Source organism: Boleophthalmus pectinirostris, unplaced genomic scaffold (assembly GCF_026225935.1).
Source record: "Boleophthalmus pectinirostris isolate CB_2022bp ecotype Guang Dong unplaced genomic scaffold, ASM2622593v1 HiC_scaffold_9, whole genome shotgun sequence".
NCBI classification, from domain to species: Eukaryota; Metazoa; Chordata; class Actinopteri; order Gobiiformes; family Gobiidae; genus Boleophthalmus; species Boleophthalmus pectinirostris.
The window spans coordinates 28,129,391-28,157,157 of NW_026571541.1; the positions used below are offsets into that span (position 1 = coordinate 28,129,391).

The window sequence follows — 27,767 nt, forward strand, 5'->3', positions numbered from 1 at the left end:
TGTACTATTAGAAAATCAATAATTCTGTAGGTCTCCGATCAATGTTTGTACTGCTACTTTACCTTTAACTGTTCAGCCATCAGATTTTATGATTTTTTTTTGTCAAATTTGATGAGATTTTGATGAAATTTTTTATTAGAGATTTCCAGAGAATTGGAGATCCAGCTTTTTGTAGTTAGCTTTTTGAGTATCAGCTGCAGTCTTGTCGACCGAAATATCGGGGTCCAGGTGAGGTGTCTTGCCCTGGGCCCCCTTCTAACATAAATTAATAAAAGAGGGTCTAATTCTGGGCCCCTAAGACCCTGGTCCCTGGACCTGGACCCTGGCCTACCACAACAGACCCCTTTATCCCCCCCATCTATTCCCCTGATCTGCTGATATCAGATATCAGCCATTGACTTTCATTAAAACATTTCTCATTATTCAAGATTTAAAATATTCAACTTGAGTAATACTGAATACAAAGTAACATAAAATATACCAAATTTCACAGACCACTATTTCGGCCAACTAAACAAGATGGATAAACAATACAAAAGAGGTTAGCTATGTGTCAGTATCACGTTTTAGATTCTGTGCTACATACTCCATTAAATAAAGAATACACTGTCATGCACATACACATCTTTGTATTTAACTAGTGGTGGAAATACTTCTTCAAGAAATGTTGTTATTTAAATAAAAGTATAGATACTGGAGCAAATAAATAGAATAAAGAAGTATCACATGAAAAAAATAAATGTATTAAAGTACCCTTTTAAAAATGTACTTAAAGAGTTTTGTCTTAAAAAGAGTCTCATAAGGCTTCAAATGTAGTGATTTTGATAAAGATTTTTACTGAATTTTGAAAAAAAAGAAAAAAATTGAGTTTGATATATAGTTTGAATTTGAATTGATAGTTTTTTTCAGCAGTTTTTATTTGTATATTTTTGTTTGCTCAGGCTATGTTGAAAATAAACCCTCAACCTTTTCAGCAGACTATCACACTATCATCAAAAATACTTTTACTTCAGTCCTGTTAAAAATGCAGTGAAGTAAAAGTGCCTAGATTGTTCCACAATATGACATTAAACAGTTCTACCTTACATTTATTCAATTACAGGTGGTTTTATAGCTCAAAAATACCTAGAAAAAACAGGCATTCTGACTGTGGGCGGGGTCGCCTCTTCACAGATCTGACCTGTAACTTTGGTCTGATTTGGTCTCCATGAAGATGTAAAGGTTTAATATCATAGTAGAAAAGCATTTGACAGATTCTCCACCAGAAAAGTTACACAATGCACCTTTAAGTAAAATGCAGATACCATTTTTTTTTAACTTACCTACAGTACTTTACTACTTTTACTTTACATTCCACCATTGTATTTAACTAGATTTTTCCTCTTGTCAGGTTGCCATGGGTGACAGTGGCTCACGAGTACATAGGCCCAAAGAGGTTCCAGGTGTCTCCCTGCACATGTGTCCGACAGGTGAAGCAGCTGGTCTATGAAGAGACGCACCTGCCTGTCCAGGAGCAGAGACTGTCCCATAATGGAAAACTGGTGAGTTTTACAAGGAAACTTGAACATCACTGTGAGCTGTTTGTAGAATCAGCCTCATCGTGCAGATCTTGTGCCTCAGCTTAAGGCAAAATAAATACAGTATCGTTATTGTCAGAGGGATTCTAGTGTCATTTTGTGCTTTTTAATCTTGTTTGAAGTTTTTTGATTAAAGTTCAAATGTATTTATGGCAGGAAATGTAATTCAAGGCAACTATTTTATTGGTAATGATTGAAAAGAAAATCGTATTGCCATAAAAAGACACTTGTAATAATTTGCTATATGTAATACCCCTTAAAGGTTTCTTATCTGAATTTTTCTCCATGTATACTAATCGTCAAAAGTTTTAAAACACCACACTTTTTCCATTTTTTTGTTTGTTTTGTTTACTGTTTACTGTTTACTGTTGACCAAAACGTTTTCTAAACTTGTGATTCATGAAAGTGTCCACCTTTGGCAGATATAACAGCTGAACACACTCGAGGCTTGTTCTTTTTACAACAGAAATCAAATATTCTTCAGAAAGTTCTTCCCAAGTCTGTTGCAGAAGTTCCCATAAATGTGTGGCACTTGTAGGTCACTTGGCTTTCACTTTTCTGTCCAGTTCATCCCAAAACCAGCTCAGTGTGGTTTAAGTCTGGAGACTGTGCTGGACCCTTCATGTTTTCATGTTTTTATTTAACTAGAAAAATTAGGGTGTTCTTAAACTTTTGACCGGGTTTGTATCTGAGCACAAGTGACAGCTCTTGAGGTCAAAATATATATATACAGTTTGCATCTGTCTGCACTGTTTTATTGTCCAGTAATCAAGAAGTCCTTGTTAGCATGTTAGTTATTGTTAGGTTCACAGTAAATCTCAGTGCAGTGGTCAGAGGTGAGGTGAGGAATAACTTTGGACAACTGCAAACTCTTGGGAATGAACTAGTTCTGTATAGAATAGACAAAAAGTCTAATACAGCATCTTCAAGTTTACTTGTTATCTTGTCACTGTTATTGTTTGTGTACATACAGCACTTTTATAGTGCTCTAGAAATAAAGTTGACTTGAGATTCTTTGTACAGTGATCAAATTGAATTATTTCTTATTATTTAAAATGAGTGTTTATTTAAACCTTATGTATGCAGCTGGCTCTCTGACTGAGGCTCTGAGGGTGACTGAAGACAGCAGGTGGTGGTCAGTTGGTGGGAGTCCTCCGCGATGATCCAGCCACGCCTAAATAAATAACAGTAGCTGGCTAAAAAGCTATCTCAAGCACAACCAGATTGTGGCCAGTGCATCTTTAATTCTACTTTAATCCTGCTGCGGCCATCTGTGTTTTTCTAGTAATTCAATTTGAGTAAAGTACGCGTCTTTTCTTTTACGTGTATGGATTTCAAATTTGCTTCCGCTCCCGCTGGACATGGACATAATTGGCAGCTTTGGGCGGCATTGGGCCAGACACTGTATTTAGTGGACAAATGTTGTACTTCTGTGTCTGCTACAGTTTGTGGATGTCGTCTGATGAAGAATTATATTTAACTTACAAACATTTATCTGTCTGCGGAGAAAAATACATTATTGTTAACGGGAATTGCTTTAAGCTGAAAAAGTTTCCATTTAGTTTATGGACCATAGCCCATCTATGTCCAGTAAATCTTTGTGCAGCATATGCCTATTGAATTCAAGGTTTCATGTGTATCCCTGTAGCCAAAAACTTTTTTTCTTAGTATAGTGTAATAAAAATGTGGGGCTTTGTTCTACCTATTTTGTCCATCCAATTTAACTAAATGTGCACTATATGCTCAGTAGACCTGGAAGCATGTAACTCGAAGTTTGGAGAGCGCAGACCTTAGCAAAAGCACGGACCATTTCACAAAAACGTCTCCAGTTGTTTCAGTAAACGCTTTACAGGTTCAGTCACAGCTTTTCTTTTGCTATGTGCCATTGAATTTTCCAGTCCATTGTATCCAAGGTTCTGTAGCCAAAAACTTTTTTCTTAGTATATGTGTGTAATAAAACATTGTGGGTGTTCTACCTATTTTGTCCATCCAATTTAACTAAATGTGCACTATATGCTCAGTAGACCTGGAAGCATGTAACTCGAAGTTTGGAGAGCGCAGACCTTAGCAAAAGCACGGACCATTTCACAAAAACGTCTCCAGTTGTTTCAGTAAACGCTTTACAGGTTCAGCCTCACAGCTTTCCTCAAATTTTAGCCGAACTAATGGTGCACGAAGTCTGGAGTTTGTGGATTTTGCTCTAATATACAATAAAACAGACTGATCCATTTGACCTTTAAGTTTATATTGCTAATTTACCAAGCAAAATGTGCATTGTGTAAATTTTCTGGTGGAGGGTTCGTCAAACGCTTTTCTCCATGGAAATGTAATTGAATTTTTCTGGAATGTTTCACAGTATGGTGGTATTAAACCTTTTATCTTCATGGAGACCAAACCAGACCAAGTTACAGGTCAGATCTGTGGAGAGGCGACCCCACTTCGCAGTCACAATGCCTGTTTTTCTAGGTATTTTTGAGCTATAAAGCCATCTGTAATTGAATAAATGTAAGGTAGAGCTGTTTAATGTCATACTATGGAAAATCCCAGGCAAAAAATTACACAGTGAACCTTGAAAGCACTGTTCAGTATCAGTAAAGCCATTATGAATTAACAAGTTTAGTTAAATTGAGCATTCATTACGACAGTCAAAAGAAGTCAACCTTAAATAACTTGTAATTATTGCAATGTGAGCAGGAGATGAGAAGGGTTGAGCCGAGTGCACAGACTGCTGACTCTGAGTGCACACACCTGCTGTCAACAAAACACAGTCACCTTTTAAACTGGAGAGCAGAGGGCTTAAAGGAGGAGATAATGTCAAGCAATGTGAATGTGAAGTTACAATGTAAATGTGAAAACAATAAATATACTTTGTAAAGGAAAAACATATTGCGACTTACAAAGCTTTGTGTTTTCCAGGTAGATTTGGGCAGACGACACCACCACTAGTGGAATTCTTGAAGGATATTTTGCGAAGGTATCCTGAAGGTGGACAAATTCTTAAAGTAAGTATGGAGTTTCACATGAAAACACAAATAAAACACAATATAATTCTTCTTTGTTATTCACATTTGAAGGAGTTGATTCAAAACGCTGAAGATGCTGGAGCTACAGAAGTCAGGTTTATGTATGATGAGACGGAGTATGGAGTGGAGTCACTGTGGTCACCAGCCATGGCTCAGCATCAAGGTAAAGAAATACCAGTGATCTGCTTCACTCTATACTTAGATTAATGTAAATAAATATCAGTTCTTAGTTATAATCAAGGTGCTGAAAAATTGTGAAGGCCATAAACTATGTGCTCTTGTGTTCTATGGAGTCACAATATATCATCTTTGCTTAAAAAAAGTTTAGCTAAAAAAAAAACAGGAACCAAGCCATTTTAGTGTAGTCTGCATGAAGAATAAGAAAAAGGCTTAAGAGGAAAAAGTATTCACAGTTTTGTTAGCCTCCACAAAAATATTGCAATAATTATCGTAGCGTGAGATGCATAGAAAATATCGTACAGAGAGATTTGGTTATTGATACACCCCTATTAAATATTGCAATTGTATATTTAATTGTATCTAAAAATGTATTCCAGGTACAGCACTGTACGTCTATAACGATGCAGTGTTCACAATGGAAGACTGGAATGGAATTCAGGAGATTGCACGAAGCAGGAAAAGAGAGGACCCTTTGAAAGTCGGGAGATTTGGAATTGGCTTCAATTCGGTTTACCACATCACAGGTGAGAGTCACTGTAGCAGCAATAATACACATTATTTTCAATTATGTTCAAATAAATAAAAAAAAATTTTGGATGTGAAGATGGCTTAACTAATGAATGATGGTGATTATTTAAATCACAATATAATCATAAAGACTAAAGATTTTCTGTTATTTAAAAAAAAAAAAAAAAATTCTTTATTTATGTTTTTAGGTTGCCTGTCTTGTTTTATGTCATTATATTAAAGCAAATTATCATCCTGAAATGTTAAATGCTAAAAGAAAAGAACGATAAATAAAATACTAATCACAAAAATGTATATTAATCATGAAAATTTTATAATAAGGTAAAATTTCAGTTCAATCTACCTCTAAACCACAATGTACTTTTACATCAACATTTACTCTATTCATTTAGAAAGTTTAAGTTCATATAGTTGCTCACATATAGAATAAAGGTAATGTTTTAGACAATGGGAATTAATGTCTCACGGTAATTGTAACACTAAATGAAGTGACATCCGTAATAAAATAAATGGCATTTTTACATTTCTCTTTTTGATAATCTATAAAGTTAATTATAATTGATTATGAAACACCTTAAATATTTGAATACATTTCTTTTTTTTCTCTCTGTTTCAGATGTCCCCAGCATTTTCAGTGGTGACCAGATTGCTATGCTAGATCCACACCAGGCACTTTTCGGGGCCAACGAGTCCGGTCAGTGTTGGAACCTCAAGACGGACGTGAAAGAGATCACGGAGCTCGCCGACCAGTTCGCTCCCTACATTGGCATTTTAGGGAGTTCTGAAAAAACAATCCAAGACGGCAACTTCCCCGGGACACTTTTCCGCTTCCCCCTTCGCACATCACCGTCCCAACTTAGTGGCAACATTTACAACAAAGAAAAAGTCCTGGAGCTTTTCGAATCTTTTAAAGCCGATGCGGACACTGTTCTGCTCTTCCTCAAAAGTGTGCAGAAAGTCTCTTTGCACTTGAGGGAATCTGATGGAACGGAGAGAGTACTTTATGAGGTTACTGCATCGGAAAATGCTGATGATAAACTGGAAAGAACCGAAGCGCTGAAGACTTTAGGAGAAGCGATTGACAGTTATAGCAACGGGGTCCCTAGTTCCACCATTACATGTGTGACGTACCAGCTCAACATTGAAACTCATGATGATACTGCAAAGGAGACTCAGAGGATGTCCTGGCTTGTGTGCAACGGTGTGGGGGGAAGAGGAATGTGTACCGATTTGGACAATCTGGCAGACGATTTAAAGTTCATGCCCTCCATTGGTATTGCCATGCCACTTACGGACAAAGAGGATGAAGAAGGAGCCACAGCGGGATTTTCGGGACGTGCTTTTTGCTTCCTCCCACTCCCGCCCGCCCGGCGAGGAAAGTGAGACAGGACTGCCAGTTCACGTAAGCGGTTTCTTCGGGCTCACGGACAACAGAAGGAGTATCAAGTGGAGAGAGGTGGACCAGTGGAGGGACCCAGCAGCTTTGTGGAATGAGCTTCTTATAATGACCATCATACCTAAAGCTTACTACACGCTTATAATAGAAACTGTCAGAAGGGTACAGAACAAAAATGACCAAGATTTTGCGTTGACCCCTAGAGGAACCTACGCTACCTGGCCTGATCCCAAACGCATCAAATCCCGTTGGAAACCCATCCTTCAGCCTTTGTTTAATGAACTGTTAAAAGAGAAAGTCATTTATTCCCTGAATGAGAGCTGGGTCAGAGTGGATCAGGCAGTTTTCTCAGAACTGAACACAGAAAAGGACATCGCAGAGACGGTGATTAACTACCTCCAAAGCTCAGGGATGCAGGTGGCGAAGGTACCCGCGTCTGTGGACTCGGCCTTAGCTGCCTACACGCCTGAAGGCACTGAAGTGAAGAAAGCCAGTCCGTGTTTGCTGAGGCAGGTCATCAGGAAGCACAGACACAAGGGTTCTGTGGAGGAAAAGCTGCTGTTGCTGGAGTTTGCACTGAGCGATGCTAACTACAGTGATCTCATCGGGCTGGAGCTGCTGCCTCTCCAAGATAAATCCTTCACCACGTTCACATCCTCAGTCACGGAGAAGGACGCCGTTTTCATCGCATCAGAGGAGTATCCCAGGTACAGATGTTAGTTTAGTTCCCCCCCATTGCTTCCTATTTGTTTGTAAAGCATCTGAGTGTCCAAAAAGCTCTTTAAATCTGATATATAATTATTATTATTATTTAAAGGTGCACTTGTTGCTTTTCCTGGAATTTTTCACAAAATGATACTTGTCTATGTCCATCGAACCAAGCACCATGACAATTTACTGTTCCGATTTGTGGAAAGGTGGGCTTTCATATTCTACTGTAAGCAAGTAATCCAAGTTTAAAGGTGCACTGTGTAACTTTTTGGTTGGGGGTCCGTCACCTGCTTTTTTCTATGGATATATCATTGCTTTGCCTGGAATGTTCCACAGTGTGACATTAAACAGCTCTACCTTACATATATTCAATTACAGGTGGTTTTATAGCCTAAAAATACATAGAAAAACATGGACTCTGACTGTGAACAGGGTTGCCTCTCCACATATGTGACCTTCGTTTAGTGTCCATGAAGATAGAAAGGTTTAATACTTTACTATGGAACATTCCAGACAAAACAATAACATCTCAGTGGAGAAAAAACATTTGATAGAGTCTCTACCAGAAAAGTTGCACAATGCACCTTTAATAGGTTGTGACATAACACATTAAAGTACCTAAACAGTGAGACTGAAGTGACTACAAAATTCAACTTGTTTTGCTCTATTATTACTGGATACTGTGGTTGAAATGTATGATCATAGTGTGAGAATCCAGCTGTAGTTAGTTAACAGTCACAGGCATTGAGCCATAAATGAAATAAACTAAGCTTATCTTACCTTATTTAGCTTATATACTTATTTTTGGTCAAATTTATTCAAAAAATATATTTTTAAAGATCATAAAATAAATATTAAAGGTCAGCTACCATTTACCTTTTTTCACTTGATACTGACAGTTCTAGGGCTCAAATGATTCTTGTGAATGTGTATGGAGTTTAAAAACACAATGGAGCACTTTGTGTATTACCACATGACATCACAAAGTGGAGCAGATTTTTTTCTGTATGAGAGAAGAATTCAGCCTAAATATGCAGGGTTTGTGTGTTAAACATGTGTGAATGAAATAAAAAACACAACTCTGAATATGTTTGTGATGAGGAAACAACACTATAACATAGATCAGAAAACCGGGTAATGGGCCCTTTAATAATGAATTGTGGCAACTGCTCCTCCCAATGACTTACTGACAAAATATTAGAATCCCACTCATTCTAATTTCACTTTGCTTCTTTTTTGTCTTCATCCTTGTCTGGCAGATCGCTGTACCCTGGACTAGAAGGTCGCTTTGTCTTAGAAAACATTAAACCATCAGTAATGGACAGACTGAAGAAAGCAGCCAAAAGCAGAGGTAACTATTAACCTCTAATAATATAATACAGTTTAGATAGTGATAACATTAATAATCAAATAATCTTACCTTTCAGTGCAGCAATACCTATGGGGTTGTTCTGGTAGGTTTTAAAAGCGTGGTTCCTGTATTAACCCAAACTAATGTGCAGTTTTCAATGAATGTTTCACTGTAACTGCATTCTCATATATTTCAGGTGTGACAATTAACACGTTCCAGCATGATGCAAATTAGGGCTACACAATATTGATTCTACATATGCAGTATACATTTTTAAGTTGCAATGGTATAATGAACAAATATAGATTAAAAAAAACAGACTTGGGCTCAGAAAAAATGGATTACAGTAATGGAACTACTGTAAATCTGGGTCGCTCAGTCTGACTAGTAGCATTATGTAGGTCAAACAATGTGTAGCCCTAATCAATACCTAACCTTGAGTAAATGTTTTCAGTGTTGCCATTTCATTGACCATATTACTATGTTTGGTGTGCTAATAATATGTATGTTTGTGTGGATTGTCTACTTACTGCAAGTCAATCCTACTTCTGCATTATATAGAGAAAATATTTGCTCCCTTCAGGATTTTTTTGGGGAAAAAATTAGCATATTTGTCACATGCCATTAACAAATATGCATTTTGACATTTGAGTGTGACAAAGGACACTATGAAGGGTGCAAAAAGGCATTTAAAGGCTGAACATGATTGTGCTTGTACAATGTCTATATTTGACCTCTCGGTGTTATTTTTTTGACAGGAAGGCCGTGTACTCAGCTCCAAGTGCTGACTCCGGAACGCTCAGCTCGACTCATCAAAGAGATTCTGACAAAAGCTTGGCCAACGAGAGACTTCACAGTCCAGTGGGAACCTGAAAACCAAGAGCATCCAACCGTGTCCTGGCTCAAGATGGTTTGGAAACATCTGTACATCAAATTTGCGGATGACCTCAGCACCTTTGACGATATGCCATTGATTCCACTTGTGCCACTTCATGAAAACGTCAAATCCGTGTCTCTCCTTCGCCTCAAAACTCCATCTCCCATTGTTCATGTCAATGACGAAGAGGTGGGGGTCTCTGAAAGCCTGCTGAACATCATGGACAAACTGGGAATCAAAGTCATTAAAAAGCTGGATTCTTGTTTGCAACACCCTCAGCTTAAGAATTACATCCATCCACTCTCGCCTAGTGTGCTGCTTCAAAATATGGACAGATTATCAACACAGCGTTTAGCAAGCCTGGTCTCTTCATTCTCAGTTAAAGAGAAAATTGCACTACGAAACTTTCTAGCAGGACTATCTGATATCACAGAGAGAGAAAAACACATACTGCTTGAACTTTCCATCTTTGAGAAAGTGGGAAGCTGCTCTGAAGGTGCTGCAAAATACATATCGCTGAGGGGGGCTAGAGCGCTGCATCACAGGGCCAAGTACCCACCAGATGTGAAACTATCCATTAACCTTGTAAGCTGCCGTGATGAGGAGTCTATCCGCTTGCTAAAGATGATGAATGTGGAGCAGGTGAAAACAACAGAATGTCTCAAGGTTATTGTTCAGGATATTGAAAAGGGATATTATCAAACAGATGACATCAACCAAATCATGCTCTGGGCACTTAAACATCTGGCATTTCTCAAAAATGAAAACTCAGCTGTGATTACATGGCTTTCCAAAATCAAATTCATTCAGCTGCCATGTGGAAAACCAGTTACAGCCTCAGATCTGTTTGACCCGGGCTTAGAGATTCTTCAAAATCTGTTCTATATGGAGGAGAAAACAAAGTTCCCCTCAAGTGTGTACACATCATCCCCTGATATTTTGCACTCACTAAGACAACTGGGCCTGAGGAATGAGGTTCAACTAACTGAAAAAGATGTACTTCATGTTGCAAAGAAAATAGAGGATTTACAAAGCAAGAAAGAACCAGATTGGGCTGCTGTCACCCGAAAAGCTAAAACCCTCCTGCAAATCCTAAATAAGCAGACCAAACTCATCAAATCTGGGGACGTCCAGTCGTCTCTACTTAAACTGAAATGGGTACCTGTTTGTAAAGAAAGACCCCCAACGTACCCCAAAACCTTAGCTTGGGTAGGGGACCATCTCAATATATGTTCTTTTATTGAAATGTGTGACATTTCCCATGCAGTACTTGTGGGTTCCTCAGTAGCACTGGCTGAACACACATCCGGAGGTATGAAGAAGTCACTGAAATTAAAATTAGATCCTCAGGTTGACCAAGTGTTACAGCATTTGAAAGCAGTAAACGACTGGCACAAGTCACAGGCCTTCACTACTGAAGATTGGTATCAGTTCCAGCAGATTCTGTTTGAGATCTATGGCTTCATGCAGGCTCATCTTGAAGATGCTAGAGAAGCACTTAAGTCTCTGTCTTTTGACTGGGTCTGGACAGGAAAGACATTTTCAACCCCTGGCAGAACTGTCCTCAAGCCTCTCCCTGATCTCGACTTGCAGCCATATCTGTATTCGTTGCCAAAGACAATCAGAAAGTTTCACAAACTTTTTAAATTTTGTGGCTCTATTGAAGAGGTTGTTTCCGGTCATGTATTTGATGTCATCAACAGCGTCCAGAAAAGGTGTCAAGAAGGAGACATGACAAATGAAGAAAACAAACACAATATTCTCCTTTTGATCAACATCTTAAGATGGCTATACAGCAATCAGATCACTGTGGACACTAACATGCATGTGCCTATTCTTTGTTATAAAAACCCAAACAAATTAGCCATGAAGCCTATTCACGAATGCACCTATTGTGACATTAAAGTTGATGACTTGAATGATATACTTGAAGATTCATCTGAGCCAATCACACTAGTGCATGATGATATTCCAATGAAGACTGCAGAGTGGTTGAAAGTGCCATGTTTAAGCACAAGATTGATCAATCCAGAAAACCTTGGATTTGAGCAATCAGGCCAACGAGAACCATTGACAGTTCGGATAAAGAACATTCTCGAGGAATATCCTTCTGTGGCAGACATTTTCAAAGAGTTACTCCAGAATGCAGACGATGCAAGTGCAACTGAATGCAGCTTTCTTATTGACATGCGGAAGAACATGGACATCCGTGAAAATCTGCTCGACCCTGGAATGATTGCCTGCCATGGACCATCGCTGTGGTCTTTCAACAACTCAGTCTTCACAGACACAGACTTTCTCAACATTACAAGGTTGGGGGGATCAATTAAAAGATGTGAAGCTGATAAAGTTGGAAAATTTGGACTGGGATTTAATTCGGTGTATCACATTACCGATATTCCAATAATCATGAGCAGAGAATTCATGATCATGTTTGACCCAAATATCAATCACATCAGCAAGCACATCCGAGACCCTTCTAATCCAGGGATCAAAATTAACTGGAGCAAACAGCAAAAGAGGTTGAGGAAGTTCCCCAATCAATTCAAACCTTTCATCAATGTCTTCAACTGCCAGCTGCCTCTTGCTCAGGACTCCCCTTACAAATTCAACGGTACACTTTTCCGACTACCTTTCAGAACAGAGCAGGAAGCTTCAGTCAGTGAAATAAGTAGCTTCTATTACAACACGACTGATGTTTATTCCTTGGTTGATGAGTTCAGCTTATGTGGCCATCGCTTCATTCTGTTCACTCAGCATGTCGGAAGTATGTTCCTGAAGTATCTCAAATATGAAGAACCAAATCCAGCTGCAGCACAAGACGTAGTAACAATCAACAAAAGTGTATGGACATCCAAAGCCTCATACGGACCTCTAAGTATCCTCAAATCCGCAGCCAGGGTCATGAAGAAGGCCGCTAACACCAACAAGGTACCAGCTGATGCTCCCAAGTCGGGCTGCATCATACGAGTTGTGGTGGAAGAGTTTCATAATGTGTTTAAACGCATTGTCGATCTTCACTCACCATTGTTCAGAGGTTCAGAGGAAGACCCCAATCAGTACTTTGAGATGGCTGCTAAGGGAATTCAGACAAAACGGCTCACAGATGAAATGCCCCAAAAAGCTATTGAGGTCACAAACTGGCTCATTGCATCATGCATGGATATAAACGAAGCCCTCAAGTTCTCTCTCAGTGACAGTGGGAAAAGACTAGGACTAGTGCCTTGTGGCGGTGTGGCTGTATTGCTGTCAGAGGAAGAGAATCGAAAATGGAAGGTAAAGACCAGCTCAGTTGCGATTGGAGAAGTCTTTTGCTACCTGCCTCTTAGAATGAAAACAGGATTGCCGGTCCATATCAACGGCTGCTTCGCTGTTACGTCAAACCGCAAAGAGATCTGGAAGACTGACACAAAAGGCCAATGGAATTCCACCTTCATGAGACATGTCATTGTACAAGCCTATTTGTCAGCCCTCACCATGCTGCGAATTATGGCAGAGAATGGAGAACTGCTCAACTACAACTATTACGCAGCATGGCCCGATCCTGGACAAGTGCACGATGACTTCACACTGATTAGTCAAGGGGTCTACCAGGAAATAGCCAAAGGAGGAGACAGTGAACAGGCTAAAGTATTCTCTGATGGGAATACATGGGTCTCCATTCAATCTGTGAGATTCCTTGATGATGCACTACTTTGCAGACAAGACATCGGCCCATCCGCTTTCAAAATATTCCTAAAATACCTCAAGAAAAGTGGATCACAAAATCTCTGTGCTGTCGAGCTACCTGATTGGGTAAAAGAAGGATTCGATGATGCTGGGTGTAAAGGAAAGCTCATGGAAAACACTCTCACTGAAAAGCAGTTCTTTACGGATGTGTTCTTCCCTCATATTCAGGAAATTGATGAAGAGCTCAGAGATCCATTGGTGCAGTATGTTTTAAATGAGAAACTGGAAGATTTTGCCCCAGTCCTCAGGGTCACCCCTTGCATACCATGTTCCGGCCCCCAAAAAGAGCTGGTTTTACCTTCTAGACTCATTCACCCAGAAGGAAGGGTCGCAAAGCTGTACAACCCTGATGATGGCAGATTTCCTGAAGGGACGACCAAAGACTACCTCAACCCTGTGTGTTTGGTGAAGCTTGTGCAGTTAGGTATGGTGAAAGATGATCTGTCATGGGAAGACATTACTGAACGCACAGAGTCTGTAAGCGAGCTCAATGAAAGCAACCACATGTCTGCATGTATTCGTAGCAGCATCCTTCTCAGTCTAATAGATGAGAAACTGAAAATGGGTGACCTTGGAGAATCAAAACTTTTGGAGAAGCTACAGAACACAAAGTTTCTTCCATTCCTAACAAGACCTGCAGGGTTCTCTCTGCCGTGGCATGGAAATGACTTTTCCCCAACTACCATGTTTTCTGCTAAAGAGCTCTTTACAACTGAGCACCAAGACACTGTGTGTTTGATCAAACCCATTCTGAATGAAAACTCCCCATCTTTTAAAGGCTGTGGTGCGATATCACTAGCTGTGAAAGACTATCTTGGGCTAATAAGAAAGCCCTCAGTTGGACTGGTCATCCAGCAACTCAATAAATTGTCCCAGTCGTTTGATGGTGTCACACTTTATCAAGAAAACATAACAAATGCTTGTTACAAATATCTGCATGAAGAAATGTTGCAGGATGAGATGGCAAAGATGCAAATCACAGATGAACTCAAATCTTTCAACTCTATCTTAGTGGAAAACACCTATGTAAATCCATCTAAGGTTGCATTCTACTTGAATTTTGATGCTGCACCGTATCTTTATCAGCTCCCCAATAAATATAGGAACAGCTGCCGTGAGTTGTTTGAAAATGTGGGAGTACAGCCCAGCTTCTCGGTAGAAGACTTCTCATCTGTTCTTGAAATCCTGAAGCAACAATGTGGCCGAAAGTCACTCACAGAGGAGAATTTCCAGCTAAGTCGCCGCATTATCAGTGAAGGCATCTGGAGTTTGATCAGGGATAAAAATCAAGAATACTGCCAGACCAATTATGGTGGAATCCTTTTACCTGACTCGGGTCTCACTCTGCAGCCATCAAAGTCCCTGTGCTACAATGACTGCCCTTGGATCAAAGTACGAGACTCTTCTGTAAAATACTGTCATGCAGATATTCCAAGAGAAGTTGCAGTTAAACTCGGTGCAGTCCCAAAACGACACAAAGCTTTGGAGAGATATGCATCAAACGTCTGCTTCAGTACTCTGGGCAGTGAGTTTGGACAAAAAGAGAAGCTGACCAGCAGGATTAAAAGTATCCTTAATGCATATCCATCAGAGAAAGAAATGCTAAAGGAGTTGCTTCAAAACGCAGATGACGCTAAAGCCACTGAGATCTATTTTGTATTTGATCCAAGAACACATCCCACTGACAGAATTTTTGATGATAAGTGGATCCCAATGCAAGGTCCTGCTCTGTGTGTTTACAACAATCAGCCATTCACAGAGGACGACATCAGAGGAATACAGAACCTGGGAAGAGGCACAAAGGAGGCTAATCCAGGCAAAACCGGACAGTATGGCATAGGTTTCAACTCTGTTTATCACATCACGGACTGCCCCTCCTTCATCTCAAACAATGACATTTTGTGCATCTTTGACCCACATGCCCAGTTTGCTCCTGGTGCCACTTCAGTTAGTCCTGGAAGAATGTTCAGAGATTTAGACTCAGACTTTAGATCCCAATTTTCAGATGTGCTCAATCTGTATCTAGGGGCTCATTTCAAGTTGGAACGCAGTACCATGTTCCGTTTTCCTATTCGCTCGACAGAGATGGCAAAGACATCCGAGATTAGTCCTGTTCCAGCATCAGACAGAATGGTTCAAAACCTGCTGGATAAACTCAAAACAGATGGTGCTGAACTGTTAATGTTTCTTAATCACATGGAGAAGATATCTATTTGTCAAATTGAAAGCTCAACAGGAGAGCTGAAAGTGTTATATTCAGTAACGGCTAAAATTTCGGATGGAGATCGTCTAAAGCGCAAACAGTTTCACGCTTCAGTGATCGATAGTGTAACCAAAAAGAAGCCGCTCTCTGCCATCCCAGCCCAGCAGATAACCTACACACTGGACATAGAGGATTCAGAGGGTAGCTTGACAACATGGATGATCTGCAATCGATCTGGCTTTCCTGACATTGAAATGGTCTCAAAAAGTGTCATCTCAGCTCACAAAAATGAAGATATAACCCTGTTTCCCAGGGGAGGAGTGGCAGCATGCGTTAGCCACAATTACAAAAAGACCCACAGAGCCTTTTGTTTTCTTCCCCTCTCATTAGAGACTGGTTTGCCTTTTCATGTTAATGGACATTTTGCTCTCGACTCTGCAAGAAGAAACTTGTGGCGAGATGACAATGGAGTAGGAGTAAGAAGTGACTGGAACAATAACTTAATGACATCACTTATTGCTCCAGCATTTGTAGAACTGCTCATTCAGCTAAAGCGACGCTACTTCCCAGGCCCTGATCCCACTATGACTATTATACAGTCAACACCACTTCATGCTGTGAAAGACACTCTACGGAAATACCTGTTTTTCTTCCCAGTCAATAAAATGGACATCCAAGCTGACTGGTACTGCCTTGTGAAAGCAGTCTATCAGTGTATTCATGTTGAGCAAAAGCGTCTGCTGCCAGTTCTCAGGGCTCCACACATGGATAACTCTGAAATGCATTCTGTCATTTACATTTCATGGGTAAATACATCTTCTGTTAACAAAGGCAGGGCATATTTTGATAATTTGCTGCAAGATGAGCTCCAGTATCTGAAAAACACAGAGCACAATGTCACCTCAAGAAAATCTGTTGCAGAAAATGTCTACCGACTCAAAACATTGCTGCTGGATATTGGTTTCAATCTGGTGTACAGCTGTGATGAATCTGCCAATCTTTACCTTGGTTTAGAAGATGCTGGGATACCAGTGGTATATATCACTCCAAAAGATGTGTGCAACTTTCTCCACACATTCACCGCCCCAGATACATCGTGCCAAATAGGAAAACTGCCCTGCCGTCTTCCACAGTCAAGCTACAAGCTCATTCACAATGTAAAACTCCTTGTTGACTACTGCTTCAAGGACATTGAGGAGGAAGACTTCAAGATAGAAGGGCTGCCTTTACTGGTAACAATGGACAACATGCTGCAGGTGTTTGACATAAAAAGACCAAAGTTTCTCACAACACACCATGAACTAATACCACCAAGAAAAGAAATGTTCATGAATGCAATGTATATCAAATACAGTGACATTTTAATCAGGACAGGGGCTGCAAAAACATTTGACATCAGCAGTTTTGGTGAGATGGTTGGCTCTGTCCTCCCGAGAGAATATCGCACAAAAACTCCGGTGAGATGGAGGGACTCTTTCCAGAGTGAGTCCTGGCTTAAAAATGTGTGGAACTTTATCAGTGAGAATACAGCTGTGAAAGAGGATCAGGTACAGATGAAACCTGGATTTGAAACAGTTGTTGACATCCTGAAAGACTGGGCTCTACTTCCTGGAGTCAAATTCATGGCAAGAGAAAAACTCGTCCTTCCTGAGCACGATTTGCTTTTGCCTCTGAGTTTGATGAACATAGCTATATTTCCTCAGGGCCAAAACGATAAAGTCTTCCATACACTGATGAAAGCAGGGTGCATTCAATTGGCTGTCAACAAAATATGTGCCAAAGACAATCCCATTTTGTCCTTTCTGATTCAGCACACTGCAAACATTGAAAATCCTTCAAGTGTTTTGAAAGCTCTTGAGTATATGATACAGACAAGTGCATTCAAATCTGTACACTTCACTGACAAAGACTTTGAGGCCTTGTTGTTGTATTTCAACTGCAACTTGGCTAATCTATCACAACAAGACATTCCGAGCCTAAAACTTCTCCCATGTTTTAAATCTGTCAGTGGGAAATATATCAGCATTGCCAACACTGTTTCAAACTATGTTCTTGCTAAAGACATACCTGCTGCAGACATAGACAAGTGGGCACATAATTCTTCATATGGCTTTCTTGTTGACAACCCACAGCTTAAGGAACTATATTCCTTTTTGGGCTGCACACCAATCGATGACCTAGAAATTTATCTTCAGCATTTGTTGCCAAAGTTTGAAAACTTGACTTACAGTGCAAAAGTGGAGCACATTATCCATTTAAAAGAGCGGCTCATGTGTATTGATGAGTCTACTGAAGTGAAAGACCAGCTCTATGAAAAGTTGGAAGGACTGTCATTTATTTATGATAGTTCCACTCGTCTTAGACAAGCCAAGTTTTTCTTTGACAAGACAGTGGAAGTCTTTGAAGTTATGCTTCCTCAAAAGTCCTTCATTCCAAATGACTTTTTCAGGAAGGTGGAACAGATTTCAAAGCCAAAAAATGGAGCACTTCAGTTAACATCATGGATCACGTTTCTGCGGATAATTGGCCTTAAACATGAAGTTTCACAGCAGCAGATTCTCCAGTTTGCTAAAGAAATTAGCATCAAGTCCCAAACTGAGAACTGGGCCAAAGAAAAGGTTCAAACCACAGTTGATGTTCTTCTAAACCACATTTTTAAAGATAGAGTTGATCTATTCCAAGGCAGTTTTCTTAAAGAGCTGTCAATGATCCCATTCCTCTGTCCTGAGAGAGCCCCAAAAGAACTGGTTAGACTTCACCCTCAGTACCAAGAGGTGGGTGGTACACTTCCTCTCATTCGCTTCAGTGGGTCTCAAGTCAATCCTAAATTCAAGCAAACAGATATTATTAACTTGCTCTGGACATCGTGCCCGATTTTACCTGAAAAAGCAACACCGTCAAGTATAAACGATCAAAAAGGGAACACCCTTAGTGGGCAGGAACAGCTTGACCAAATACTCAACACGCTGGGTGTAAACCTTGAGCCACCATTGGAAAAAGTGATCATCAATTGTAAGAACATTTGTAGCATTTCTAGTCCAGATGATGAAATGGTGAAAACCCGGAACAAAATCTTAAGATCAACTTACGAGTTCCTCAGTGCAGATAAAAGAGATTTCCGCTACCTGCTTCGTGGAGTCCCTTTTGTCATTGTTGAAGATGGTTGGAAATTACTGAAACCGGAAGAAGTAGTAATTAATTTGGACAATGAATCCGACTTCAAGCCCTACTTGTATAAATTACCCTTAGAGCTAGGGACCTTTCATCAGCTGTTCAAACTTCTTGGCACTGAAGATGTTGTATCAACCAAACAGTACGTGGAAGTACTTGGGCGCATTTACAGAAGTTCAGAAGGCAAACAGCTTGACCCAAATGAAATGAGAACTGTTAAAAGGGCTGTGTCAGGACTGTTCAAATCTCTACATAACGATCCAGTGGAAATCCGCAAAGACCTAGAGAATCTCCGGGACCTAATATTTTATATGCCCAGTCATGATGGACGATTAGTCAAGTCCAATGGCTTAGTGTTTGACGATGCTCCACATTACAAAAGCAGAATTCAGGGAAATGTGGGTGTCCAGATGCTAGTAGACTTGAGCCAGTGCTACCTAGGCAAAGACTATGCTTTCCACACCAAGCTAATAATGCTGCTTCCACAGAAACTAAGACCACGATTACTAAGCAGTATCCTTGAAGAACAACTTGATGAAGACTCTCCAAAGATGTGCCAGTTTGGTGCGCTCTGTTCTCTCCAAGGCCGCCTGCAGCTGTTGCTCTCATCTGAGCAGTTCATCACAGGATTGATCCGAATAATGAAACATGAAAATGAGAACGCTTACTTAGTGAATGAGGAAAAAGCTTTGCGTCTCTGCAAAGCACTGAGTGAAGCACTAAAAGTGTCTTGTTTTGAGAAACTCCAGACGACATTGAGAGTTAAAGGTTGCACACCTATCCCTCACAGCCGCAGTGAAACGTTAGCATTCTTAAAAAGATATGGCACATCTGTCATTCATCTTTACATCCAGCATTCAGACAGTAAAGACATTAATTTTCTGCTTGCACTTGCTATGACACTAAAGTCTGCTACAGACAATTTGATTTCAGACACTTCCTATTTGATTGCCATGTTAGGGTGCAATGATATTTATCGAATCACAGAGAAGTTGGACAATCTTGGAGTGAAGTATGATTCAACTGAGCCTTCAAAACTGGAACTGCCACTTCCAGGAACCCCCATACCAGCAGAGATCCACCACACTTTACTGATGGATCCAATGAATGTGTTCTATCCAGGAGAATATGTGGGCTACCTGGTAGATTCAGAAGGAGGAGACATTTACGGGTCATATCAGCCAACCTACACATATGCCATCATTGTGCAGGAAGTAGAAAAAGAAGAAGAGGAAAACAGTACCATTCTTGGAAAGTGTTTTCAGATTGATATTGGTTATAGTGAGTATAAAATTGTCAGCTCTCTTGACCTGTACAAATTCTCAAGACAAGATGAAAACAGTCAAGTAAGAGACACCAGTTCCCCATCAACACCAACAAGTCCCGACATTCGCTCGTCAACGCTTCGAATGATGCCTCCAATATTTACAGGCAAGGAGAACCTCAGGCCCCCACCCCAAAAACAGTCACCAAAAAAGATCAAACTTCATACATTGCCTGAGATTCTCAAAGAAGTGACCTTAGTTATTGAGCAGGCATGGAAGCTCGCAGAAACAGAGAGAAAAAAGATCATCCGCCGCCTGTATCTCAAATGGCATCCAGACAAAAACGCAGAGAATCTTGATGTTGCTACAGAGGTCTTCAAGCACCTACAAAATGAGATTAGTCGAATGGAAAAGCAGTCTTTGGCAGATCAACAAAACACTGACAGAACCTCTAGAAGATCCTATTCCTCATCATCCACACGCTTTCAGTCAGATAAGTTCTCCTATCAACGATATTACTCCACATGGAACCAAGAAGCAACCAGCCATCAATCGGAAAGACAAACTTTCAGGGAGCATAACCCCAGCTACGCAGGCTCCTCCCACTCACATCGCTTCTTTGTACCCCCAACTTTCAAGACAGTAGGAAACCCAGTGGAAGCCCGGCGATGGCTGAGGCAAGCTAGAGCCAACTACTCTGCTGCTCGCAATGATCTCCATAAAAATGCCAATGAGTGGGTGTGTTTTAAATGCTATCTAGCAACAAAACTGGCCCTAATAGCAGCAGACTATGCCGTGAGAGGGAAGTCCGATAAAGATGTGAAGCCCACAGCACTGGCGCAGAAGGTCGAGGAATACAACTCCCAGTTAGCAGGACTTGCCAATGACGTCCAGATCTTGGATGGTTATGGGGTGGACAGCCTCAGAACTCGCTACCCGGACCTCCTGCCTTTTCCTCAGATACCCAATGACCGATTCACGTCTGAAGTAGCAATGAGAGTGATGGAGTGTACAGCACGGATCATTATAAAGCTTGAAACTTTTGTGCAACAAAAAGTATAATAGTTTGTAACTTGGCAATCGTCTAGCCTTTAAAAGATGCATTAATTTTGTAGAAAAAGAATAGTTATTTAAGTGATCCACTAAAACCAGCTATTAATTCACTTCACTTCCCTGGTTAGAGAGGCAAACAAGAGCAATGAAGAGATGGTTCTAAAAATATTGGGACCATTAAATCTATATTTTGAAACACAAGTCACCAAAGCAAAGTTTTACACAGGATGTTTGTTCTAAATTTGGTGTGATTGGTCATTATTCAGTTAATTTGGGTCTCTGGGTAATTTTGGTCCTCCCAGACAAAGGGGTTACTGTTTGAACAACCCTATTAATATCTTTTAGGAGTTTGTCTCTATAAATGTATCCTGTCTGCTTCTCTAATTTTTCCAAAATAATAGATTAAAAGCTGAATGCAAACCCTTACAGGACTATGGAAAGCAATAGCATTTTTAAAGTTCGACAAACACTACAGCTGACAGGCCTTGGTCCAGCTGTGACTCATGGTGCAGTGATACGTGATGCACAGGGCTTCATTGAGAAATAGACTGAATCATGTAGATCTGCTCTTAAGACAATGGCTGTACATAGAAATGCCGAGCAATATGATTTCTTTACCAAAGTCATGTTTATTTTATGTGTTCAATCTTTTGTGTAAAACTGAAAATATATGCTGCTTTTTTACTTTCAATTTTTATATGAAATTATTTTCTTGCAACTGAAATTGCTTTAACAATGCTCAAAATGGGAATTAAAGGAAAATGAAGAATGGGAGTGCAATGCAGTGTACAAGTTATCTCACAATGCAATCACTGTACATTTTATTTGTATTTTTACTGTTCATTTAATTTTGTAACTGTTGATTATCAACAGCAAGCACTTTTTAAAATTTGCCACTGGTTCACTTATGTTTTAAAGGTGTGAAAAGCCAAAACTGTGAATGTATCCAGTTCTTATTTATGAATGTTTTATTTTGTTTGTTGATGCATCTCTCAATACCATATTAACAGATTTACAGGAATAAACCCATGTTTAGTGCAATTTGCCTATAATACTGTATTGCTTTTGTGAATCCTTTTTATTAAAGGGCTTTGTTTTCATACATTCTTATACCATGTTACACAATTAACTGTATCTGAAATGTGCTGAAATGTGCATTGTGACATTACTCCTTCTATGAGGGGGCTTACCTGCGTCAAACTGTAAACGAGAGAACTGTCACAACAATATGTAGTGTATGGACACTGTTGCCTTGGCCAAATAAATGAACCTGAAGGAAAAGTGTGTGTATTACTGTAGAATGAACCATTTCAATCTTTCATTTTAGATTGAAGTGGTAGTCGTAGTAATGAATTTTCACCACTAGAGTGCGCAAGAACACCGTTGACTTGATTCCAACCTGATAGGGACAGAGACAGAGACAATACAATAATACTAATGTTTAATTTCTGTACAAATTTAATAAATAAGCAACTTTATCAAATTGTACAAGTGACTATAATCAGTAAAAACTGAACATATAACTTAATGGTGACACATAAACCTTTACCCTTGTAAACAATAGTTCCTTTTTAATTCAGACAGGAGAATTATGTTGTTTTGGTTCAATTATTTCTGGCATGTTTACATGCTCACACCAGGTTTAAAGCCACAGACAAAAGTCTTTATTTTAAAGCTTGTCAGCTGTTAAGTGTTGGTTCTACAAACAAATGTGCAGAATGCTGGAGAAACAGACAACAAAAGCAAATATAATCTTCTCAAGTAAAAACATGACATGCATAATAAACATATCACACCAAGGGCTTTAGAACTACAAACCAAAATAAATATTTATTTACATTTCTATTTTCAAGCCCTTCTTCACTGCTATCATTTATTGCACTACAATAATATTGCATAGGATGTAAGCTGTAAACCAGCTCCTCATTGCCCAGCCATGGTTTCATGTTTTACAAAAGTAACACATTAGTTGCCAATTTCTTTCGCGAAGAATAGTTAAAAATCCACAGATGCCCTTAAAAGAATGCTTCCCTCAACATTCCCAGCTAGTTGCCAGCAGGCACTTTCTGATCGAGTCTTAAAATGCCAGTGGCGATTTTGCACCTCAAGTAACCGTAGAAACCATTGTGCTTGTTTCTTCACTGGAGATGGACCTTCGGAGACATTGATTATCTGTCCTAGTGCATTCAGCAGTCCTGGTTCTCACTGCACGTGGAGGTGACCCCGGCCTTGGACAGGAAGAGCTTGCCGCTGGGACACACACACACCTCAAAGAGCCCCTGTGCGTTCCCAGAAACCCCTCCTGAGCTCAGGGGCAGACGGGGCATGCGCACAGTCTCTGCATCCAGGACCAGCTGTGTGCAGACAAAGGGCATTTAAAGGAGGGAGACTAATACACTACAATCTCAAATATGGAAACTTGTCACAATTGAATTAATCTTTTTCTCTTTTTTAGCAATTAGAACGGCTGTAATGGAATAAATGCAAAATAGAAATGTTTCATATCACACTGTGGAACATTTCAGGAAAAGCAATAGAAAGTCCATGGAGAAGCAGGTAGCAGACCCTCCATCAAAAATGTATAACATAATGCACCTTCAAGATTAAGATGATTTAAATAAGGTTACATATATCCTAATTCATAATGCAAATGTTAAGTAATTAATATTATACTATAATTTAATTTAGTAACTCTCATGTATTTACTTGCACTCTTAGTCTTACAAAGTAGCAGCAAATCTTTGTTTTGGCTTTCAAAACCACAAAGGGAAAAAATAACATTCAGTAGCTGTAGATGTGGTTGGAAAATCCAGTTGGAGCCTGGAAAACTTTGGTATTCTGAAAACGCAGCAAGACCTTGTAAAACCCCCTTTCCATGTTCAAGCATGTGACATTAGAATCGACAGAGTCCATTTTGTGCTTCAGCCACGACCAGCCCATAAAGGAAATGATAACTTCAAATGTAATATCTAATGTCCACACACTGAGAGGTGAGTCACGGGGTTTGTAAGCTACAATTAGTCACGCCAACTTTAGGGCATCTATCCTTAGCACTTCAAAGCAAATCCCTGGAACTATAAATAATAAAAAACAGTAGGGACAGTCAGATATGGATATTCTGCTGAAATTATAGCTCATTTCATAAACTAACTTTGTTAACAAAATGTATTTCCTGGACATAATAACATTTCCTGTACTTTTTTATGATTGCCCTTCTACTTTTATTAGAAAAAGAAAAAAAATCTGTAGAAAAAGACTGCTCTATATTGGGAAATTTTACTGATATGTCCCATACTAAAGCATATCGCCCATCTTGAAAAATTGGTCCAGTCTAGGAAATGCATAATAATAATCCAACTAAAGCCAACTATAAACATGTACAAAGCCTAAACCCAACAGCCAAGAAGAAAAAAACTCATATCGACGGTTTATTACAAAGAAAACTTGCTCTGCTCTTGCTCTTGTAGCACCCAGGTGTGACTTGTTTACAGAGATTACAGAAGCTGCATTTTTTGGAAAAGCACAAATCCCTCAGGAAGAATAAAGAAAAAGAAGGAAAAAAGCAGGCAGAGGCTTAGACTGTGTTTGGTAGATTTCTGGCAGGAGCTGTGTTTTGTTTGCCTCACCAGCCCCAGAGTGGACTCCAGGAGCACGTCCATGTTGGAGGCTGCCTCGATGTTCCCGGCCTGGGCTTTCAGGTGCACCCCCTTCGGAGCGTCCATGCTGAGGGAGCGGGTGGGAGACTCCAGCCTGAAACATAATCGGCAAGTGCACGATGGTTTATGAGCGAATGTGGAAAGAGAAATATGTGTAATTTAAAAAGGATTTGCATATATATGTCTAATCCCATGATTGCTTTTAACTCTGCTTCTCATTTATTACACCCAGCAGTGCTCCAGTTATTTATAGGAAAACATAAGAACTAAAAAAACAATTGTGGCCCTTTGCTTACTTTTATAATTAATTATACAAGTAATTATTATTATGGTATGGCCCAGACTCCAAGGACCAGTCTCCATGATACTGAGCTAGTCTTGGTCAAGAGTACCTTAGCTGGAGTTAATGGGGAAAACAGGAGCCCAGAGGAAATCTACCCAAATCCGAAAAAAAAAAAAAAAAAAATTCTGCATTATTTATCTCCAAAACCAAAATGAAAAAATTGAATAACGATAAATTTTTTCTGTTTAAATGAATAATGGAAAAAATGGATAACGGCCGTTTCCTGTTTCCATAATTTAAACTACAATGCCGGACTTTTGCGCTGCGTATGTACTGAACCAGGACTAAACCAGGACTAAAACAGGACTAAAACAGGTCTAAAGCAGGTCTAAAGCAGGTCTAAAGCAGGACTGAACCAGGACTGAGTGTTGGGACGGGCCCGGAGGTGCGCCCGCGAAGACTGTCGGGTGATCAGGACTGAGATCAAGACTGGGACTGAGACCGGGACCAGACCGGGACCAGACCAGGACTGAGACCGGTTTAATCCTGATTCAGTCCTGGTTTAATTCCAGTTCGGTCCTGGTTTAGACCCGTTTTAAACACAAAATCGAAAACTAAAAAAACAAATTGTTATCAGTTTTTTCTTTTTGGTTTTGGAGACAAATAATAAAGAAAAAGATTGTTTTTTTGTTTTCTTATTTTTGGTTTTATATTTAAACACGAATGAAAGAATGATACATGGATTCACACAGACACAGGGAGAAACATGCAGACCCCGAACCTCCTTGCTGTGAAGCCTGAGTGCAGGCCACTCAGCCATTGTGACACCAAACATGTTTTATTACTAAACTATTTAAAATGAACATTGTTTGAACAAACTGTAAAATAATGATCCAAGTATGTTGCAGTGCTATTAAATACCCAACATGTCTTCTGACCTGAGATCTTTCAGTGGCTCCGACCTCAGCAGAGGCACCTCCACCGAGTGCTGGAAGAGCGCCCCCTCAGGCCCTAAAGAGAAAAACAACCATCAGAAGACTTGAGCTTTTCATTGACACCATCATCTCTCATGTTCTGTTTAGATTTAGCTCCCATGTCTGACAGTAGTGGTGCTGAATTAGTCATACTATCTAAACCAGACATGTCAAACTCAGGCCTGGGGGCTAAATTTGGCCCTTGATATAATTATATTTGGCCCACAAGATCATATCCAATATGTATTAGAGCTGGCCCACAGGCAACAGATTTTATATTTTGCTTGTTCTTGATTCAATGTTTAAGCAAAACTATTATTAAACATTTATTTTAATAAGAAAAGGTTTAAAGTTACATATCTTGAAAGAAGGGAAAACATGTAGATGTTGTTGAAAATGTTATATAAATAAATATTTTGTTTGGCCCATGACTTAGTCCCAGTTTTAATTTTGGGCCTCTGTGAATTTGAGTTTGACACCCCTGCTCTAAAACATGCCAAAAGACAATTGTTAAAGGAACTGTATGTGGCCTGTGTGCTTACAGTTTTTAATTATTAATATAATGTAATGATATTTATATTTATTTATTTGTATTTAGTCTCTATATAAAAGCCTTCACTCACCATATTTCAACTTTTATTTGATTAAAAATGTTCAGTGTACAATAGAAATATCTGACTAATCGATTACTGAACTAATCTTTTAGCTGCAGCCCAAGGCCAATACCAACATCAATTCATTTTATTTTCAAAAGTAGCGACCAGAATCAGATACAACAGACATTACATGATAGGAGTGCTCCCTGTGGTAATATTTCTAAACTCTGCCCCAGTGTGATTGTTCTACGGGCTGCTGGAACAATTTATCATTTGAAGGAATTTAGACAAGCGGCCCTGGTGCTCCTGCCCACAGCTCCAGCAGATCAGATGACCCCGGGTGCGATGAAGCTATCAGCCCCACGGCCTTCACCATTCATCAGGATGCCCAGTGTGGAGCCCCTACCCCCGTCCACGCTCTGATACTGGGGCTGGAGGGCACCACTACACCACATTCATCCTCAGACAGAATGTGATTTTCGGTCTGTTTTGAAATGGTACAGTGAAGAAACAACAAGCATCTCTCATGGCAAGTTTGACAATTTATGATCAAGTGAGCTGCATTGTTTGACTTGTGGGGTAAAATTCCACATAATTTAGAATATTATAAACTCTTGAATATGAATTATTACACCACAAATGTTTAATTCAGATAGATCATGTTAATTTCAGTAGTTTTGTTTGTAGGTTCATTTTCAGTATTACAAGACATTTTGATGACTTGTCTGCTTTATACTTGGAGTCTGTAGCTGTGGTGGATCATTATGTTATGTTTTGGACACTAAATTGGATCACAATATTGATCTAAAACAACTTAATAAAGAAACGAGTCTGTGAGTCTGCTGACTTCTGGCTAGAAACTGCAGAGCTGAATTAAGCCTTTAGGTCATGCTGACGGCCTTGACTATGGAAATCTGTAGATCGTGGTAGTAAGCGTTTTTTTATATTTTAAATTTTTTTATTTGCTGAATCCTACATGTGTGACCACTTTAAAAATAAAGAGCAGTGGGTGAAAATGAGAATTTTTAGAGTATTGATACCTAGATTGATGATAAAGATTACTCAAAGTTGCATGAATCAATCTAAATACAACTTGATTAGGAAGAAAACAACATTATTAAGCTCTTGAATACAGTAAATACGATTGGGCAAAAAAATGCTAGAAAATATAGATCCATCAAGTATAAAATTTAA

General features: G+C 39.6%; 2 protein-coding genes across 2 annotated transcripts in view; one reads left to right on the top strand and one right to left on the bottom strand.

Annotated features, from left to right (window-relative positions):
- sacs (sacsin molecular chaperone) overlaps positions 1-22,315 on the top strand; it is a 30,094-nt gene extending 7,779 nt beyond the window's left edge. Inside the window, 5 exon segments of the mRNA XM_020937705.2 lie at positions 5,158-5,304; positions 5,925-6,667; positions 6,669-7,411; positions 8,675-8,766; positions 9,525-22,315. Of these exon segments, the coding sequence (XP_020793364.2) occupies positions 5,158-5,304; positions 5,925-6,667; positions 6,669-7,411; positions 8,675-8,766; positions 9,525-21,073 (13,274 nt within the window). The 3' untranslated portion in view covers positions 21,074-22,315.
- A 175-nt stretch (positions 22,316-22,490) lies between these two features.
- The window catches only part of sgcg (sarcoglycan, gamma), a 29,808-nt gene continuing 24,531 nt past the window's right edge, over positions 22,491-27,767 (bottom strand). Inside the window, exons 6-8 of the mRNA XM_020937706.2 lie at positions 25,942-26,014; positions 24,691-24,814; positions 22,491-23,418 (exon numbers count right to left, since the gene is read on the bottom strand). Coding sequence (XP_020793365.1) covers positions 23,251-23,418; positions 24,691-24,814; positions 25,942-26,014 — 365 coding nt within the window. The 3' untranslated portion in view covers positions 22,491-23,250. The remainder of the gene's footprint in view (positions 23,419-24,690; positions 24,815-25,941; positions 26,015-27,767) is intronic.